Source organism: Microchirus variegatus, assembly GCF_963457635.1.
Source record: "Microchirus variegatus genome assembly, chromosome: 23".
NCBI classification, from domain to species: Eukaryota; Metazoa; Chordata; class Actinopteri; order Pleuronectiformes; family Soleidae; genus Microchirus; species Microchirus variegatus.
This window is the reverse complement of record NC_139824.1, coordinates 13,893,745-13,909,130: the sequence shown is the minus strand read 5'-3', so window position 1 is coordinate 13,909,130 and position 15,386 is coordinate 13,893,745. Positions and strand designations below refer to the sequence as shown.

The following is a 15,386-nucleotide window of genomic DNA, read 5'->3' as shown; positions in this document are numbered from 1 at the left end:
GTATGCTGCACGTACACACACCTACACATAAATCCAAGTATCAAAGACAGCACTGGGTGTGCTGGATTACAAAAACAGCGAGTGATGTGACAGTGTAAGCTAGTTAAGAACAGGAAATCAGGTTGAGAGAATTAGAGCTGTCAATCAAAGGAGAACACACACTTAAATACGCCACTGTTGATCCCTGACTCATAAATATACGTATATATATATATATATATATATACGTATATATATATATGAGAAAGAGGGAGACACATTGCATATATCACCGCTTACGCACAAGCTCATGTGAGCACTCACAACAGCTGTCCTGAAATAGTCACTTCTGACTTTGCTGTCATTGGCTTGTATCGCCATGTAAACACTCACTGCAATGTGCTACTGGTTTATCTTTAGCAGCACTCATTCATCCACTCTCATTGGCTAAACGCGTGCACGGGTTATTGGAGCGGTGCGGGACAGGCAGACGTGAGGATGTGTGTTAAGTACACCCCTGTGTGTGTGTGTGTGTGTGTGTGTGTGTGTGTGTGTGTGTGTGTGTGTGTGTAGAGCAGAGGTTATTAAATATATAAGGTTTCCACAGCTGACCTTATTTCCCCACTTCCTCCTCACGCCACACCCTTGGTCCCAAACACGCCCCAGTTGAAAAACGCTTACACCAAATATCCAGTTTGATGATCCTACATTTCATTAGCGCGACGGGGGGTTTTTGGATTGGGTTACTGTCGTCATCAGAGAGGCTAAACTGGGGCTTGGTGGCGTAAAGTTTCAGGAGAGGGAAAAGCAAGTGGAGGCTTCTGTTGTGATGGAGAGGAGACAGACACAACTGTGTCATCTTTGTTTGTGTGTACTTCTAACCCTAGCTCTAAAATCAAGACCTGCTGAAATGTCCTCACAAGTACACACTCCCTCACACACCTATGGTTCTGCACAGAGGTGAATCCATGAGGGAAGCTGGGGAAGTGCACAGTCATCACTAATCTTCATCGCTCAACAAGCAATGGGTCATGCCCTGCCACTGTAAGCATTATTGTGAAGCACACACACACACACACACACACACACACACACACACACACACACACACACACACACACACACACACACACACACACACAGAGAGAGAGGGTCAGTCCCCAGACAGCGGTGCTTACTGTATGTAAATCAAGGCAACAACATATACAGCTATAGTGATGCTGCTGCTGATGCTGCTGCAGCTGCCACACATCCATGCCTGCACACTGATGTGTGGAAGAAGCCAGCAGCAGCAGCAGCAGCAGCAGCATTAGCAGCAGCAGCAGCAGTACACTGTGTGTTGGCTCTAATCATTTAAAATATATGGCAATAAATCTGATTCATGAACACATATCAGCATAGATTGGGTGTTTTTTTTACTCTGTTCACAGATATTTGGAGGCACTCTTGTTATCTGCTGGTCAGATGAAGACATTGTGTGTTTTTTGTGTGCAGATCTCTGCTTGTTTTTTTTACACATATATATATTTATTTACCGGTGTATGTCTGCATGCATGGTGCATATGGTGAGGCACAGTTTCACCTGTCTGCTGACTGCTGCTCTCTGTATAGTCTTATATTAGGTGTAGCTCTGGTGAAATGCAGGAGATCTGCAGCCTGCACCTCACATAGGAAGTGTGTGATTATGGAAGACAAACACAAACTAATCCCAGGAGACAAGGCTGATTGGTCCATCTATGATATTCTGCTTTAAAAAAAAAATGTCTGTTATTTATTCATGTGTTTGATCTACTACGGATAATATCACCATTCTTATTCTGTTTAATGTGTTGTTGTGCTTGTACAATACAGATTATTGATACATGCTCAGTATAATGTGCATGGTTATAATATCGTAGCAGTCATCAGATCATGATCCGATCATCCTGACACCTCCATGACTGACAGCACCAGCACAAAGCACCAGCACCGGCGGTGGTGTCTCTCCCCCCCGGGTGTCATCGGCCGCAGGTTTCCCCCCTTCCCCCCCCCCCCGCTTACCTTGGTGAGCTGAGCGATCTTCTTGCACATCTTGCTGTGCATCTGGTCGTCGTACAGTTCCTGCTCGATGCTCTGGAACTCTGCCGCAGTCCCGTTCACGGCGGAGCCCGGCCCGGGGCTCTGCACAGCCTTGCCGGCGCCCGAAGCCATGATAACGAACCCTCCCGGGGGAACTTTCCCGGAGCGCGGCGCGGAGGATATAGTCAGCAACGACGCCGCCACCACCACCTCTCAGATGAATAATTCCCTCCAGAATCCGCGTCAACTTCTCACCAGTGCCGCGCGTCTCATTCCTCCGTGGGTGAACCCCCTCCCGCGTGCAGCAGCTCGCTGGGAAACATATCGGTAGTGGATCGGCGGGGCTCGCGCTCTCTCTCTCCTCGTGCGTTCCGGTTGTGGCCCCGCTCTCGCGCTGTCCGCCCGGTGATCGCGGAATGGAAGCCCATCGGGGACGCGCTCGCACCGACGGACCCTTCCTTCCTTCCCTGCTGCTGCTGCTGCTAACAGATGGGTTTTTTATTATTATTATTCAGAGAGGATGATGGAAGGATACAGTCCAACCACCTGTCTCACGGCAGGGGCGGAGAGGGGCGTGTGTTTCCTACGGTACATTACCAGAGACAGCGCACTGCTGCTGCTGCTGCTGCTGCTGCTGCCGCCGCTGATGCTGATGCTGCTGATGCTGCTGCAGTGCTGCCCCGCCCCTACCGGCGCTGCTGTATCACTGCCGATCACCGTGAGGAAGAGGAGGAAGATGATGAAGATGATACATGAGGATGTCTCTGGGGTCCAGTCGTGTGATTTTACACCATCGGTCAGATGCTGGGCACTCTTAGAAATAAAAGTGCTAAGTAGAACCATATAAGGTTCTTCAGCCTCATAGGAGAACCCTTTTTGGCTCCAGGTAGAACCTTTATCCACCTATCACCCTTTTGGAGGGTTCCACCAAGAGCCCTTTTATTACCCTTTATTCAGGAAAGGGGTTTTAAAGGGTTCTCTGGATCAAAATGGTTCTTACTAGAACCATTCTTACTAGAGTGTAAACACAATATTTCACTAACCATATGGTGGAAGAGCAGTGGTTCCTGTACTCTACAGTCACAGCCATATTATTAGGTACACCTCTTTGACATGACATGCAATCATAATTCACACAATTGTTTGCTAGGGTGCAAATCGCCAAAATGGACGCCAAAATTTCAAAATGGCCCACTTCCTATTGAGTTGATTTGAGGCCATGGTTCCAATAGACTTTTTTGTTCGTTTTGGGCTATAACAGCTTCCCACCAAGTTTCAGGAAATTCGGTGGCTCTGTTTTCACCTTGGGGGGCGCTATAGAGCACCCTTGAGCACTATACTAATATTGCATATTCAAGTTTTAATGCTCACCAACAACAACAGTACAGCCATTAAAAAAAGTATTTTGCAGACCGCAAATCATGTTTTGGCATGTGGCGCCACCTACCGCCATCTACCAAGCATTGCAGTCAGTAGAGTCTCAGCTGCCGAGCACCTTTAATAACTTAGTAAAACAACAGCTTTCTACACCGCCCTTGCAAAAAATTCTAATTTAATGCATTACTTACTATACATTGTATTTTTTTGGAGCATTACTATACACTATATACAGGAAAAATTAAAGAAATTTGAAATAGTAATGAATACAAATGGTCAGAGGGCAAATGTGTATCACCTGGGGTCTATCAGTTCACATCCGTGGACGCAGCAACACAGAACAAGGAAGAAATGTGACATTTAGGTGACTTTGAATGCAGCGTGGGTTGTTGGTGTCAGGTGGGCTGGTCTGAGTATTCCACAAACTGCTGATCTATTGGGATTTTTATGCACAAGCATCTAGGGCAGGGCATCTAAAACTCGAAAGCAGAAACCATAGCAGGCAGGTGCCACTCCTTCCACTTTATTAGGTTCCTTTATTGTATTGTAATGTATTATTTAATACTTTATTGTGTTAGAGATTACAAAGAAGCAGGGGGCGAGTCAAAACAGCTATCACAGATCTAGTAACACATCGTATTAGCACTGGCTTAAAGGCGTTATCTGAATCTGAACTGTGGGTGGTTTAAATTCCAAAAATATCACAGATGATTCACATAAGTCGTGATGTTTTACTTTTCCTGAATGGCCTAAAAGTGGACACAGAGATGGGAAGGAGAGAGGGAGGGGGGGGACAGTTAAGTAAAGATTTATTCAGTTCAGGCTTTGAGGTCGAAGAGAAAAATCACGACAAGTTTTTGCAGCCATGCGTTACCGCTCTGCAGAAGTGGAACGATCTGGCATCGAGTGCAGGAAAGAGGGTGGAATGATGAGATGCAGGTGCGCGGCCAAGAGGCCTCCAGCCAGCAGTCGACACACCCAGCCTCAGCAGAGGATCAGCACAGCAAAGGGGAGGAGGAGGAGGAGGGAGAATTAATGCATGTTTTACAAATACTGGACCATCTGTGTGACACTATAACTTGTGAAGTTATAAATGAAGAATGATAATGTCATCATGTTTATAGACAGTGTAAGCAATTTCTCCAATAAAACATCTGGACGTTGTTACAGTTGGTACAGTAGAGTCCATTATTCACATCTTTTTTTTTGGCTTGTATGACAAAAGAGTATATGGACAAATGGAGAAACTTTTAAACCCTTCTACATTTGCCAGCATGAATATTTGATATGTTAATACACCTCTCGTATAATCCCTCACCGACATGCACCCGGGATCTAAAGCAAACACCCCGACTGAGTACTCTATATTAAATTGATTTCCAGAAAGAGATGGATGATGCTGTTTTGCCTTTTAACAAAAAGCCCTGCCCAGTCCTGGCACCGGGATGAAGAAAATTGTGAGAGTGCAACTTTTTTTTAATGAAACAAGATGAATGGATTTAATCATCAGTTAGATTCAGAAAGGCTACATAATAACATGGACTTTATTGGAGTGCAAAAGAAAGTAATACCCTATTATATATTGTTTTAAGAATGATTTTAGTCAATATCAACAAAACATAGTTGTTTTCAATGGTTTTCTGTAAATGTTTATAGCTTTAACATTGCAGTAAATACAACTGAGGGGACTAGAACTAGAAGAAGACAGAGAAATATTTATATTTTGTAGGACTACTGGTTATTTTATTAATATTTTTTATTATTAAACAACAATGTGTTTACTTATATAAAATGTTAATGATAATCAATTTGGAAAAATGTGAAAAGTGTCCCGTTTTAGTTTGTTTTATCTGGACTATTCATAAAAAAAACAATCAAAATACCGGTTGTGAACGTCGCTCACATCTCGTGACCGAACGTACAGCGTCATTACGTAGCAATCGGGATTACGTCTCTGCGTTCTGCTCTCGCGAGAGTTCGCGACAGTTGAATTTGAAAACAGGCGGCAGCAGCATCGCTAACAGGAAGAGTGAAGAGAAGTTAAAGTGCACTTTAAACGCACAGTAAGTTTATTTTCCTTCTAAAACACGACGTTTGCTGAAATATTCTGATGAAATACGATGTTATTTTGTTTCGGGGGTGAAGTTTATCCCGTACAGAGTTACGTCAGTTTCCCCTGCTGTTTTGTTTGAGAGTCGACGGCTCGGCGTTGTTGCTGTGGTTTTCGCTAATGACGCAGTGGAGGAAAACAAGCTGTCGTTCACATTATTTCGGAAGTTCAAGCCGCTTCTGTGACGGTTTGAGTGACTTTGAGTGTTTGAATGTGTTTTCTGTAGAGGAGAGATGACGACAGACAATGAACTGGACATTAAGGAGGCGTTTCAGCGCGCACAGAAAGGCCACAACAACAAGGCCAAGCTGGCGGCGAGTCTGAAGTGTCGCTACAACAAGGTGAGTCCCATTTGTTTATGTCAGCCTGGTTCTTTCATTTAACAGTCATTAACAGTGTCAACGTCAGGTCTATTTCCCCCCAAGCCTTATATAACACACTGCAGAAAAGAGATATGGTATTGTTGTATTTAAACTTAGGTATTTGTTTACGACTATGTTATAATATTGTCATTTATTACACTCTGTATGTAGTAGAGGTGAAGCAGTTAGTAGTAAATACAAATTATAACGATCTTTCAGCTCCACTGTATGTATATGTGTGTGTTGTGTATAAATGTTTTTGCCTACAGTTGTGCGTACAAAATAAACTAAATTAGTCCCCTGACATATTTTATGCTGGATATACTGAAACACAAACGAAGCAATGTTTAAAATGCTTAAATGTTTTAAAAAGTGTCGCTATTCTAATTATTTATTTACGTTTTTATCTGTAATTAATTACATTCTCCGTATTCTTCTTCAGCTCGAGGATAAAACACTGTTCCATGAGGAATTTGCCCACTACATGAAGTACGCCATGATCGTGTACAAGCGTGAGCCTGTCGTTGAAAATGTCATCGAGTTTGTTGCGAGGTTTGCCACAAGTTTCCAGTCTCCTCCTAAACCGCAGGAGGAGCAGCAGGAGGAGAAAGATGATGAGGAGGAGGAAGAGGAAGAAGCTGAAGATGATCATCCTTTTCTGAGTTTTATCTTTAACTTTCTATTAGAGGTACGCACTAAATGTTTTACATAAGTATATGTATGCAATCGGCTCAGGCATTCTAATCCTGCTTCATCTACTAAAAAGTTGAATGCATTTTTACTTTGCTTTCTTTGTAGTCCCATAAAGCCAATAGCCATGCAGTGCGTTTCCGAGTGTGCCAGCTGATCAACAAGTTGCTGGGCAGTATGGCAGAGAATGCTCAGATTGATGACGACCTCTTTGATCGCATCCATCAAGCCATGCTCATCCGCGTCACTGACAAGTTCCCTAACGTGAGGATTCAGGCTGCTTTGGCCATGACACGTCTACAGCAGCCAAGAGATCCTGACTGTCCCACTATCAATGGTTTGTTTTTTCTTATGGTGGATGTGTGTGTGTTCTGTGCATATTCTCTTAATCGTCTCTAACCATTCAGTGCTCTGTTCCTCTTTGCAGCGTATATGTTGATTCTGGACAATGATTCAAATGCTGAGGTGCGACGTGCCGTCCTGTCCTGCATTGCGATGTCCCCACAGACCCTGCCCAAAGTACTCAAACGTACCAGGGACATCAAAGAGAACGTCCGCAAGCTAGCCTACCAGGTAGCCACACATGCCATCTGACCACATGTTCTCGTTGAATGTTATGAATTGTCAACTTTCTAATTTTTTTGTTTTGTTCTCTGCTTTAAGGTTCTAGCTGACAAAGTTCACATTAAAGCTTTGACCATCGCACAGAGAGTTGGTCTTTTGCAGCAGGGCCTCCATGACACCTCAGGTAATGTTTTGTGTGTGTTGAACCCAAAGATGTACATTTTAGATCAAAGGGTAGCCAATTCTTACAAATGTACTGTTAAACTGTTGAATTTTTTCCAGTTTTGCCCAACTAATGTATATTATTGGCTCTGTGCATTGTAGAAGCGGTGAAGGAGGTAGTTTGCTCTGGTCTCCTGCCGGCCTGGCTGCTTCGGCTGGATGATAACATTGTAGAGTTGATCCACAGACTGGATGTAGAGAATTGTGCCCAAACGGCTCTGGAGACACTGAAAGCCATCTTTAAAGAAAAGCCCACTGAGGAACTGCTGAAGGACAGAGTGCAGCTTGACAGCAGGTACAGTGACATACTTCAAACTGTCTCTCTCATGTGACATAACTGATGGACGAACCAAGGCTACAGATTAAGTATATGGTGTCTTCAATAGGAAGCTGATCCCAGTGGACTCTCTAACCTGTGAGACGGTCCTTTACTGGAGAGCTCTGTGTGAGTTCTTCAAGGCTAAAGGAGACGAAGGTGATGAATTGCTGGAGCAAGTGTTGGCAGATGCTGCCACCTATGCCGACTACCTCTATGAGTAAGATTAATTTACATTTCTCTCCGTCAGCTGTATGTTGTCCCCCTACTGCAGTGCAAATTGAAAGATAATTGATTTATAGCAGACGCCTCTATAATATGATTTATTCTTGTAGTTAATATAGTATTACGTCCAGTGTATAAGAATTAGTGACATTTAATGGGGGCTGCTTTGCTCACCCCTTCCTTTCCCAAATGTGTCAGGAAACTACAGTGGCCTTGTATTGGCCTTACAAGGGTGGAGACAGGGTAAGGGTCAGATTTACCAATGTTAAACTACTACCATGCAGGCTACCAAATTAAAACAGTTTTTATTTTAAAGCGATTCTATTGGTAAAAACATACTACTACTACATTTAATGTCTACTCATTTTAAAAAAAGTTGGTCCTTTATAGCAGCTTTGGCCAGAGAACGGGGTAGTGCAGTATTCAATTAGTTTAAATTTTAAACTGAGGAGCACATTTGCCATTAATGACCGTTGTAACTACAGGTTGTATCTGAAGCCATGGTCTGTTTTCTCAGAGGAGCTCCATGTGTATGTAACTGTGTGGCATTAATTCAACTCTTTTGCTTTGATAGTGTGGCTAACTAATATAAGTTATAAGTGCAACTTAACATGGTTTAACATGAAATAATGACATTTGTAGATAAGTGTGATGCATATAAATATATCCCCTCATTCCTGCCAAACAAGTGAAACACTTTCTGTTGGTTCTTATCACGTTTGTTATTTATAAGCCGGATGGTTCAAAAAATAGCTGTGATCGCATGAACACTACCTTGAGGCCTCAAGAGATCATGTACTGTAACTCCTCCTGATCTTGTTGCACAGCAACACCTTTTGTATTTGTTGTATTAAGATTTATTCAAGCTTTTCCATTGATGTATAGAGCACGGACAGTTGGACAGCATTTATCTAGCAAGTGGGTCGATGTGTTTGAAATTAGAATAATTGAGAAAGCCATATTATAATCTAGTTAAGATCCCTCCTATGCATTGCTTTACTCAGCTGTTTGCCTGCCTAACTGTTTTACAATCTCCAACATGCTTATAATTCATTAGCTGCATTTGATGATTTATCAGGGCTGCTTCTAACGATTCTTTTCATAATCGTTTAATTTATCGATTGTTTTCTCAATTAATCAAGACGTCAATTAATTTGATCCATAAAATGTCAGAAAATACTGGGAAATGTTGGCCAGTGTTTTTCAAATGTAAAAACTATGATGATTTAGTGATTGATTATTAATCAAATAATCGTTTCAGCCCTAATATATGAAGTGTTATTGTTTTATTTAAAAGTAAGTGATCCTTATATGCATACCTGCAACTGGTCAGACAGTTGCTGAAAGCTAGTGTGGCTGTGTGTATCAAAGCAGTTTGTTCGTGCAGGTGTTGTGCTGAGCTTTACTTGCAGCAGTGCATTTGGTCTTATTTATTCTTGTACCACTGTGACATTTGCCCCCGAGAACAGTCTGATGTATTTCTTTGACACTTATTTCTTTGAGTGAGTCGCTGAATAATTTCTTGTCCAACTGTCGCAGTTATCTGAGGAAAGTGCCCGTGCTGTCAGAGGAGCAGAGGGCCGACTTCAACCAGCTTGAGCTTGTCATGACCAAAGAGTTCATCTCTCAGCAGCTCATCCATCTCATCGGATGCCTGGATACAAATGAGGAAGGTGGCAGGTAAGATGAGGACTGAGGAGAGAGACAAGATATAATGGCATATATTTTTAGACAGTCTTCTATAAAGAAGTGTGTAGTGCGCTTTGTACCCTTTATACTTCTTCATTGCTGATCAACTATAGAGTTAAATCTTTATTTTCACAAAGTTATAACTAACAGTCCCCATGATCTAGTGTTGGAAGGGTTTCCTGTCATCTGTTATGCAAGAATGGGTTCATAAATTTGAAGTCTAGAAAAAAAATGACATATAAATTATGACAGGTTTTGCTTGATGGTAATTAAAAGATTTCCTCCAAATATGCTTTAAAAGCTCCATTGGTAATTTAGATTTAAACCTAACGTGAGTCTTGAGCAGTCCAAGAACACTCTAATTTATGAGGGCTGTCTACTTAATTTGTTTAGCCTTGGACACTTGGACAGCCTCATTATGATTTTCCTCTCATCGTTACCATTCAGGGTAAACTTATCAGACTGTCTTGTTGAGCTGTTTTGTGCTCTTTGTCTCTGTAGGAAGCGTGTGTTGACAGTTCTGCAGGAGATGTTGGCTCTTCCACAGACGCCGTCCTCCCTGGTCTCTTTGCTCACTGAGAAACTCCTTGCCCTTGTCCTTGATGACAGTAGACGCATACAGACTGTGAGTTTTATTTTTACACTTAAACTGTTGTTTTGTACCTAATACACTCATATTGTATGCTTTTTATTAACCTTGCTATCATGTTAAATTGGTGTTCAATGTAAACCTGAAAGAATCAGTGATAATGCTCCTTTTTTAAGCTATTTGTGTTCTGTTTTATTTGATTCTCTTAGATTTATCAGTGTTTCTAGCACAACACATGTGATGGATGAATGGATTAAAATGTCCTTTACTGCTAAAAGGTCATTAAATGGATTTTCCATTCGGTGGGGAGTTATTACAGATACTGGTGTCTGTGTTGCACAGGTGGCAGAAATCATCTCCGATGTGAGGGAGCCCATCATGGAGGCCAGTCGAATCGTGGATGAGAGCGAGAGCCGCCGGCAGCAGGTCCAAGTGAGTCAACATGCTGCCAACTGAGCAGCCAAAGGCAATTCAAGTCTGAAATGCTTTCCAACTACCCCACTGTTTTTTGGATGGATGAAAACATCACATATTAGCTGTAAAATTTTTCATTTAGTAAAATCTTTTAATTATGATGTTAGATAGAAAGTATGTGAACTCTGATATTTAGATGTTTTAAATTTAGGATTCTGAACTCATAACAAATTAATCTTCGTCTCGTCTTATCCGTCCTCCTCTACAGTCTTCTGTGCTCTGTTTGTATTTGCTACTTCTGTTCCTCCATCTGGCAGATGGTCTGTATTTGGAGGCGGTGCATGTGTTAACGGGTGGGATAAAAGATGCAGATCATGTACAGCAATCTGGTCTTTGCCTGGGGTTATCCAGGTTAATTTGTTTTCTCTTTATCAGTTTTCTACAACTATTTTTTCTTGATTTGACCTTGGTTTGCAAACACTGGTTACAATAACCTAACAAAGTAGGCATGAAAAGATTAATTCACAACCTTGGGGTTTGTCATGATTGTCAGTCCATATGCTTTTCTTCTTTTTACCCTTTTTTAATAAGCATTGAAAGTATGCAACGTGGTGAAGGCCAAACATCTGCTGAGGAAGTGAATGTTAGCTCAGGTGTTTAGCCTCCCTTCATTCAGTGCACCTGCTCCCTCTCCTTTCTCAGGAAATAAAAGCAAAGTGCTCCTTGGAGGGTTGTAACCTGGCCCAGAGCCTCAGCTGTTGTTGTTTTTCCTCTATGGTTGTGGTGCTCTTGCCACTCTAAACAGCCTGGAAACCCCCCTGAGTGTATTTCTGCCAAGTCCTGACTCCCAGCTACTCTTTCCTTCCCTTCCTCCCACCCAGCTAGCAGAGGTGAAGGTGTGCATCCTGGAGGCCAAACAAACCCTGGAAGACTGCATCGCCGCCCAGGACTTCAGCCGTGCAGCAGAGCTGAAGGACTCCATCACAGAGCTAGAGAACCGCAGGAACCACATCGTACGGGAAATGACAGCGAGCAGCCAGCCAGCGGAAAAGGAGCGCCACACTGAGAAGGTTCAAAGCTGCTCTGTCTCTCTCCCTGCTCATTAAACCAGACCAGCGAGGGAATTTTTTTTCAAGAAACATTTTTACTTGAATTGAAATTTTTGTATTTTCTCTGTTTCAGAATGATCCAGAGACTCTTCTGAGGTGTTTAACAATGTGTGCCGAACTGCTCAAGCAGATGAACATCAAGACTCGAATTGGTCCAACCATAAGTGCCTTAATGTCCTCACTGGTATATAATCACACCTCATTATATTTTACACTTTGTGTTACCATTGATGTACAGATTACAACCTCAGCCTGGATCTCTCACAAATCACAAGCATCAGAATAAAGCTACTGTCCATTAGGGCTAATCGCAATTAGACATTTATTCAAAATTGTTCAGCCCTGCCCTCCATAGTTATACGTCTGCTGTGGACAGTTATCAGTGTTACTGTCTCTTGAAAATCTCTTTTAGTTTAATGCTGACATTCTTCCAACATTAAAGTTGAAATATGATACAGGAAATGCACAATTTGAACCATATATGTTGTGTTCCGCAACCTTAAACAAAGAGTAGTTATGTTAAAGGTTTGGCCTAATTCAGCCCGTTGATCGTGATCTGCTTATTGTTTATGTCGAGTCATGTTGGCAACAAGTAAACCCTATTTCTCTTGTCCGTCAGGTCCTGCCCAGTATAGCGAATGCTCACCCTGCTGTCCGCAACATGGCTGTGGTTTGTCTGGGAACATGCACTCTGCACAGCAGGGAGCTGGCTAAAACCCACATAGTCCTGCTCCTACAGGTGAAAATGCTAATGTGCTAAATTGAACTAAGTTGGTTGTGGATGCAGTTATAAACAGGGGTAGTGTCTTCAATGTTACTCAGAGAATACCAGTGTTTTAAAATGTAAGACAACTCAGTAATCCAATACCTTTCATCATAGCACTCCACCCATTTTAACCACAACATGAAGTACCATATAAATGCCATATAGTTAAATAAAACATTGACACACTTACCCAACTTCCGACAAATACTTTTCATCTTTCAACCAGCATTGGGTTCGATCTGTGTAGATACTTTATATATTCTTTTATTTTAACTAAGCTTTGAGAGTTCAGCTGTCGACAGGTTTGTTGCACTGGTTCAAGAGTAAAGAAAGCAATTTAATTTGTCTCTATTCAGAGTCGGTGCCTTTATGAAAAATAATCTACAAGTTATCTTTTGATCTCCCAGTTATTTTGTGTGAATGTAGCCAATTATCCCATTATGAGTACTAAAATGTTGTGGTTTGTATGTTTTTCCCCCTTCAGATAGCACAGCTGGATGAGGTGAAGATCCGCATCAGTGCTCTGCGGGCCATCATCGACCTGCTGCTGTTGTTCGGCTTCCAGCTGCTCTCTGAAACAAGTGCCACTCAGACGGCGCCTCCCTCCCAGTCGCCTGACAGACAGGAAGAGGACACACCGCCTGTGGCCGAGGAGAAGGGAGAGGCACCAGAGGACACGGCGCAGAGTATCCTCGTGATGCTCACCGAGTTCCTCGACAGCGAGGTGAGCTCTCGTGAACCCAAGTGTGTGTTTCTGGTTTCGGTTGAAAGTAAAATAGCTGAAGTTATCTCTATTTAACCTATTCAGGTGTCTGACCTGCGAACCGAAACAGCAGAAGGTCTGGCCAAGCTCATGTACACCGGTCACATGTCCAGTGCTAAGATGTTTTCCCGCCTGGTGTTACTGTGGTACAATCCCGTCACAGAGGATGACACCCGCCTGAGACACTGCCTCGGCGTCTTCTTCCAACTCTACGCCCGCGAGAGCAGGTTCACACATGCTAATAATGAGATAATATGTGGTATTCATTACAGCCATGCACAGTGTTTAGTATCCTGCTGCTGCTGTTATTGTTATTATGACCTGAGGTGAAGTGATTAGTCATGCGTACGGAGTAATAAGGAGTTTGTCTCTTGTGGTGTGTTAGGGTTCACCAGGAGGTTGTGGAGGAGAGTTTCCTCCCTACTGTGCGGACTCTGCTCAACGCCCCGGCCACCTCTCCTCTGGCTGAGGTGGATATTAACAATGTGGTTGAGCTGTTTGTGGAGCTGACTCGACCAAGTGCACTTATTAAACCGTCGACCAACACGGAGGTGAGAAACGTCCACTCAGGCTTATGTTCACTGTGTCCTAGTAGCTGTACAGGCTCTTCATGAATTCTTCAACATAAAACCTGTTTTATATGGATTAAAATACGGGTACATACAGTTTGTATTAAAGCAATGAGGGGGCAAAATGACAGTGAAAGTATATGATGTGCTTATCTCTAGGAGGTGTGTGTCCATGACTACTTGGCGGTGCGTCTGTGTGGGGAGATGCTGAAGGACCCGACGGCCCCGGAGATTCGTCTCTACGCCAAGACTCTCAGCAACCTGGAGCTCAGCAGAGACGAGACCGTCAAGAAAGACCTGCAGACGCTGCTGCAGCAGCTTGTACAGGTATTCGCAGATGCCGTTCAAACAGTCAACCAGATAAAATTACCATTTTTAACCTTGAAGAGATCCTTTAATATCCTGCAACATGGGACGCTGTTCCTAACGGCAGAAAATGTCAGCTCCCCAAAAAAACAGCTGTAAAAATATTATATATGAATATGTTTTCAATTTAAACGAGTCGATCTTTTAACACTACTTATATTCAAAATATTTTTGCAATTTAAACCCTTTAAAGACCAGTATGTTTACACAACTCATACATTTCAATGGGTATTTGATCATTAGTAGTATTTTTATCAGGACCTGAGATGGGTCAAAGATTGGCATGATTTTTTCCCGCTTAAACATATTTTAATTCTTATGTCAGAAACAAGCAAATTACCTTTAGCATCCTAAAGGTTGAGGTCTGTGTTTCCCAAACTTCCTATATATATATATATATATAACATTGTCCTTGTCTTCAGGTGGTGAGGGATCGCATTTGTCTCCGTGCTCTGGAGAAGATGGTTTCTCAACTCGTGGACTCAAAGGAACAGGCCGAGCTTCTCAGTGCCAGCGCACTGCAACCAGTGGATGTCAATGCAGATGGTACACATGCAACCAGAGTGACGATCTGTACATTAGAACATCTAAAGTCTTACACTGCACTAATATGGCAAAACATTATGCCTAAATAGCAGTTTTTTTTTAAGTGGATTAAAATAAATCTGATTCCTACTTGATATCTCTCAGTAAGAAGAACCGAACAGTGAGGGAGGAAAAAATCTGAATCTTTTTTGTCTGCCATTTTCACAGAAGCTGCAACAGAAGATCTGTGCAAATCTGCCAAGAGGACTATAAGAGGTAATGTTGTTCTGATATGCGTGTCCAAAACTGCAGTACGTGAAAGTGCCCGTGTATTTTTAGAGCTTTTCTCGTCTACCCAAGAAAACGAGTTGACTCAGCAGTATGGAGTAACCTGAGTGTTTGTGTGCACAGGTCAGAGGAAAGTCTGCGCAGCTAAAGGAGGCAGAAAGGCAAGCAGGAGAACCGAGTCATCAGAAGAGAGGCAAGTCTTTCTTTCACTCTCATCTGTGTGAAACGGTCAGACGTACATGTCCGTCACTGTAATGTTCTCGTTTGTCATGTTTTTGTTTTGGCTGCAGCGATGGAGAAAACGTTCCTGTGGTGCGCACGACGAGGAGAACCAGAGCTGCAGCTCTGGAGAAAACAAAGCTAGACCTCAACAGCCTCATCAACCAGGAAGCCAATGTGTCATAA

General features: G+C 42.7%; 2 protein-coding genes across 3 annotated transcripts in view; one reads left to right on the top strand and one right to left on the bottom strand.

Moving 5' to 3' along the window:
- Window positions 1–2,883, bottom strand: part of fam184b (family with sequence similarity 184 member B) — a 23,852-nt gene extending 20,969 nt beyond the window's left edge. For both annotated transcript variants that reach the window (XM_083909165.1, XM_083909166.1), the window contains exon 1: window positions 2,020–2,883. In XM_083909165.1, coding sequence (XP_083765291.1) covers window positions 2,020–2,169 — 150 coding nt within the window. In that variant the 5' untranslated portion in view covers window positions 2,170–2,883. The remainder of the gene's footprint in view (window positions 1–2,019) is intronic.
- Window positions 1–15,386, top strand: part of ncapg (non-SMC condensin I complex, subunit G) — a gene marked incomplete at its 3' end in the record, with an annotated part of 17,082 nt that extends 1,696 nt beyond the window's left edge. The window contains exons 2-23 of the mRNA XM_083909167.1: window positions 5,751–5,865; window positions 6,329–6,574; window positions 6,685–6,913; window positions 7,004–7,149; window positions 7,240–7,324; window positions 7,465–7,657; window positions 7,749–7,898; window positions 8,389–8,433; window positions 9,443–9,583; window positions 10,094–10,217; window positions 10,524–10,613; window positions 11,477–11,665; window positions 11,778–11,888; window positions 12,324–12,443; window positions 12,955–13,194; window positions 13,279–13,460; window positions 13,619–13,784; window positions 13,962–14,129; window positions 14,591–14,714; window positions 14,922–14,969; window positions 15,105–15,174; window positions 15,272–15,386. Coding sequence (XP_083765293.1) covers window positions 5,758–5,865; window positions 6,329–6,574; window positions 6,685–6,913; window positions 7,004–7,149; window positions 7,240–7,324; window positions 7,465–7,657; window positions 7,749–7,898; window positions 8,389–8,433; window positions 9,443–9,583; window positions 10,094–10,217; window positions 10,524–10,613; window positions 11,477–11,665; window positions 11,778–11,888; window positions 12,324–12,443; window positions 12,955–13,194; window positions 13,279–13,460; window positions 13,619–13,784; window positions 13,962–14,129; window positions 14,591–14,714; window positions 14,922–14,969; window positions 15,105–15,174; window positions 15,272–15,386 — 3,090 coding nt within the window. The 5' untranslated portion in view covers window positions 5,751–5,757. The remainder of the gene's footprint in view (window positions 1–5,750; window positions 5,866–6,328; window positions 6,575–6,684; window positions 6,914–7,003; window positions 7,150–7,239; window positions 7,325–7,464; window positions 7,658–7,748; window positions 7,899–8,388; window positions 8,434–9,442; window positions 9,584–10,093; window positions 10,218–10,523; window positions 10,614–11,476; window positions 11,666–11,777; window positions 11,889–12,323; window positions 12,444–12,954; window positions 13,195–13,278; window positions 13,461–13,618; window positions 13,785–13,961; window positions 14,130–14,590; window positions 14,715–14,921; window positions 14,970–15,104; window positions 15,175–15,271) is intronic.